This window comes from Rhincodon typus, chromosome 48 (assembly GCF_021869965.1).
Source record: "Rhincodon typus isolate 14 chromosome 48, sRhiTyp1.1, whole genome shotgun sequence".
NCBI classification, from domain to species: Eukaryota; Metazoa; Chordata; class Chondrichthyes; order Orectolobiformes; family Rhincodontidae; genus Rhincodon; species Rhincodon typus.
In genome coordinates, this window is record NC_063379.1 from 5,218,572 (window position 1) to 5,222,911 (window position 4,340).

Sequence of the window (4,340 nt, forward strand, 5' to 3'; positions counted from 1 at the left end):
GCACAGAGAGGGGCAGATGGACCTCGGGAAGGGGGGGGTTGAGGTGGGCGTGAGGGCGCACAGAGAGGGGCAGATGGACCTCGGGAAGGGGGGGGGGGGTGGGGGTGAGGGCGCACAGGGAGGGGCAGATGGACTTCGGGGGTGAGGGATTGGGTGTGGGAAGGGTCAGATGGTCCTCGGGGAAGTAGGGTGGGCGCAGTGAGGGTCAGATGGTCCTCAAGGTGGGCACAGAAAGGGGCAGGTGGCCCTCAGGGGGCATGCTGGTGCATCAGGTTGCGCAGTAGCCTCTGGCGACCAGCCGCGTAATCGTCCTCGTCCACATTAACCAGGAGCTTGATGGCCTCGTGGCCCACAGCCTGCTTCAGTGAGTCAGTGATGAAGACGCCCTTGAGGGCTTCGAGCAGCGAGCCATTAATGTAGTCCCTCCAGAAGGCATCGAGGTAGGTCAGCTCAGAGAACTTGATGTCGCAGATGATGGAGCCCAGGTCCCGTGATTTCAGGATGGTGTTGGCCTGCGAGAAACGTTCAAACTGGCGCTCCAGGGGATCCGGCCTGTTGGAGAAGACATTCCCTTCCAGCGCTGTCTCGTGTTGGCAATACTCGGCACGGACCCTCAGGCGGATATCTACTGGGCAACAGGAGGCAGGCAGAGAGAAAGCAGAGGGTCAGAGGTGGCAGGATCCCAGACAACAGAGGCAGAAAACACAGAGGGTACAGCAAGGGGGGTGGCGGTGTAAAAGGGAAACAGAGGGTTGGCAACCACTGGAGTTGGAGTAGGAAGGAGGTGAGGTCAGGAGGACAGGTGGCAGGACGAGGGAGGGAGGGATGGATGGATGGACGGACAGATGGACAGGGGTTGGGGGACAAACAGACTGCAGGGTGGACAGAATGGAGTGTTGTTGTAGCTGCCCCCATCCACAGCAAGTGGGGAGCATTCCATCACACTCCTAACTTGTGCCTTGTGCAGGTAGTTCTGCTATTAATGAGTGCTCCATTAACTCGAATGGGCTGTAACGTGATGGATAAATAGTGGTTCGGTGTTTGGACAGCACAAACTGTCTGCTGTACAGGTATAGTGATTTTCTACAACGTGATCTTCGATGGCAATTTTCTACGGCATAACTTTCTATAGGGTGAGGTCACACAAGAACACAAATACTGTGTTATAGGAGAACTACCTGTAGATGGTGGATAAGCTTTGGGGAGTCAGGGGGGGAAGTTACTCGCTACAGGATTCCCAGCCTCTGACCCACTCTTGTGGCAGCTGTATTTACATGGTGTGCCCAGTTCAGTTTCTGGTCAATGTCAAACCCCAGGACGTTGACGTGGGCAGTGGATCTCGTTAGACATGGTCATTGCCTTGCACTCAAGTGGAATGAATGAATGCCACTTGTCAGTCCAAGCCTGGATACTGCCCAGGTACTGCGCACAAGGACTACTTCAATACCTGAAGAATGAACGATGCTGAATATTACGCAGTCATCAGCAAACATCCCCATTTCCAAACTGGTGGTGCAGAGGGATTTAAGTCTCCCAGTGCGTGAACTGGTGTAGGCACACCAAGCAGTTAGGAAAATAAACAGCACGTTATGGATCAATGCACATGGAACTGAAAAAAAGTAGTCAGGTTGTGCTTCAGTTATGCAGGGCATCGAGGAGAGATCACATCTGGAGCACTGTGCACAATACTTGGACACCTTATATCAGGAAAATGTACATGTGTTGGAAGCAGTTCACACAAGGTTTACCTGAAGCCTGAATACATGAATCCATTGGATTCAAGACAGTAAGGGATGACTTTGAAACATACAAGACCCTGCTGACAGGATAGCTCCCATCTGTGAGAATCTAGAACAAAGGGCCATTGTTTAAAGACAAGTGGTTGCCAGTTTAAGACCAATATGTGGTGAAACCTTTCCTTCTTGGAGGATCTTTGGAAATCTCTTCCTCAAAAGGCAGTCTATAGATATTTTTCAAAGCCGGTGGGGTTGGGGAGGTGTGTGCGGTGCCATGGGTTGATAGATCTTTTTAAGCAAGGAAGTGAGAGGTGTTCAGGGAGAACGTGAAGGAACTGAACAGCCACATGGTTATTAAAGAGTGGCACAGGCTAATGGGCCTAGTCCAGCTCCTAGTTTGTACAATGGAGGGAAGATCACTGATGAAGTAGCTGAAGATGGTAGGGGACATCACCCTGAGAAGCTCCTGTCGTTCTGTCCTGGAACAGGGATGGATGGTGTTGAAAACAGGAGAATGGTGGGGGAAGATGGGGAGGCTGGGTGGAGGTTGGAGACAAAGACAATAGCTTTGCTCTTACAATATTTAGAAGAAGGTGCTGATGAGACCGCATCTGGCATGCAGTGAGCAGTTTTAAGCAAAGATATTATTTCATTGAAGGCAGTTCAGAGAAGGTTCACCAGGATGATCCCTGGTATGGGAGGGACTGTCTTACCAGCAAAGGTTAAACAGGTTGGGACTCTACTCACTGGAGTTTAGAAAAATGAGAGCTGATCCCATCGAAATATACAGGATTCTTAAGGGGCTTGACAGGGTCAATACTGAGAGGATGTTTCCCCTCATGGGAGAGTCTAGGAGTAGAGGGCATAGTTTCAGAATAAAGGGGCGCCAATTTAAGACTGAGCAGAGTAGGAATTTCTTAGCTCAGAGGACTGAGTGTGTTTGGAACTCCTCGCTACAGAGAGCTGTGGGGGCAGAGTCCATGTGCGTATTTGATGCTGATTTAGAGAGATTCCTGATCAGTCGGGTTACATGGAAAGGGCAGGAGTGGATGTGAGGAATGTTGGATCAGCCATTATCCTCCTGAATGACAAAGCAGGTTTGAGGGGCCAAATGGCCTACTCCTGTCCCTATTTCTGATGGTCTAAGCTGGTCGATTGTGATGCTGGCTGACACACGTGTGGTTTGAGAATTGAGCATCAGAGGAATGGAGAGAGACGTTGGTGAGGGACAGCTTGGTGCTATCAGCATGTTCAGGTACATAAATCTTTGAATTTTGTGTCACATACAGACAGGGTGGTCAAAAAGGCATTTGGCACACTTGCCTTAATTGCTCAGACCTTTGACTATAGGAGTTGGGGCATCATATTGAGGTTTTACAGGACATTGGTGAGGCCTCTTCTGGAGCACTGTGTCCAGTTCAGGTCACCCAGTTATAGGAAGGATATTATTAAGCTGGAGAGGGTTCAGAAGGGATCCACCAGGACGTTGCTGGGACTGAAGGGCTTATGGAGAGAGGCTGGGACTTTTTTCACTGGAGGGTAGGATGTTGAGAGGCGACCTGACAGAAGTTTACAAAATAAAGAGAAGTATAGATAGGGTTAATTGTAGTTGTCTAGGGGGCAATTTTTAAAGTGAGTGGAGAGAGATTTAAAAAAGACACGAGGAGCAGATCTTTTTTTTGACAGACAGTGGTTTGCGTTTGCAATGACCTTCCTGAGGAAGTGGTGGACGTGGGCACAATATTGGCTAAGTACATGAATTCTGTTTGCAGGGATATGGGCCAAGGACTGGGCAGTTGGGACTAGCTTAGTTCGGGATTTATGGTCAGCATGGACTGGATGACTCAACGTGTGCAAACTGACCATATGCCCCTGGGAGGTGTGGTCAGGGAGAAGTTTGGAAGTGAGAAATAGGAGGGGGCCTTGGGTAATTCCAGAAGGGAGGGTGCACGTGCAGAGAGACAGGCCGGTGTTGGAGAGACCCAGCGATGTCGACACAGATACCAAGTGCTGAAAGCCACACTGGGATCGTTCGCGCAGCATGCCACCCTCACATACTTACCGCACGTCTGCTTCTCATTCGGCTCGACAATGGCAGATTTCTTTCTCTTGCCGCGACTGTGTGCTGGCGCTCGCCCTCGGTAGACTCTCTGGCGAAGGGGATGCCCAGCTCCCGGTGCACAACACACCAAGCGGTGAGGGGAATCTGCAGGGAAATCAATGGCCAAATACGAGAAATAGAGCATTCCTCTGAATCAAGCACCGGGCAGAACCCAAATTACAAACAGAAAAGGCAGAAGATCAGCACATCTGCAGGGTATAGAAACAAAGTCAAGGCTTCAAACTAATAGTCCATCTCCAAATGCAGCCAGGTTTCACCAGAACCTTCTATTTATTTTCAGATCAGCAGCATTCATATTGTCCCTGTCCTGGGAGCGTTTGATGGGGGACAGTGTAGAGGCAGCTTTACTCTGTATCTAACCCTGTGCTGTCCCTGTCCCTGGGAGTGTTTGATGGGGGGACAGTGTAGAGGGAGCTTTACTCTGTATCTAACCCCGTGCTGTCCCTGTCCTGGGAGTGTTTGATGGGGGACAGTGTAGAGGG

At 50.4% G+C, this 4,340-nt stretch overlaps 1 protein-coding gene across 1 annotated transcript in view; it reads right to left on the minus strand.

Annotated features, from left to right (window-relative positions):
• The window catches only part of dedd (death effector domain containing), a 7,702-nt gene continuing 3,362 nt past the window's right edge, over positions 1-4,340 (minus strand). Inside the window, exons 3-4 of the mRNA XM_020525056.2 lie at positions 3,799-3,942; positions 1-625 (exon numbers count right to left, since the gene is read on the minus strand). Coding sequence (XP_020380645.1) covers positions 249-625; positions 3,799-3,942 — 521 coding nt within the window. The 3' untranslated portion in view covers positions 1-248. The remainder of the gene's footprint in view (positions 626-3,798; positions 3,943-4,340) is intronic.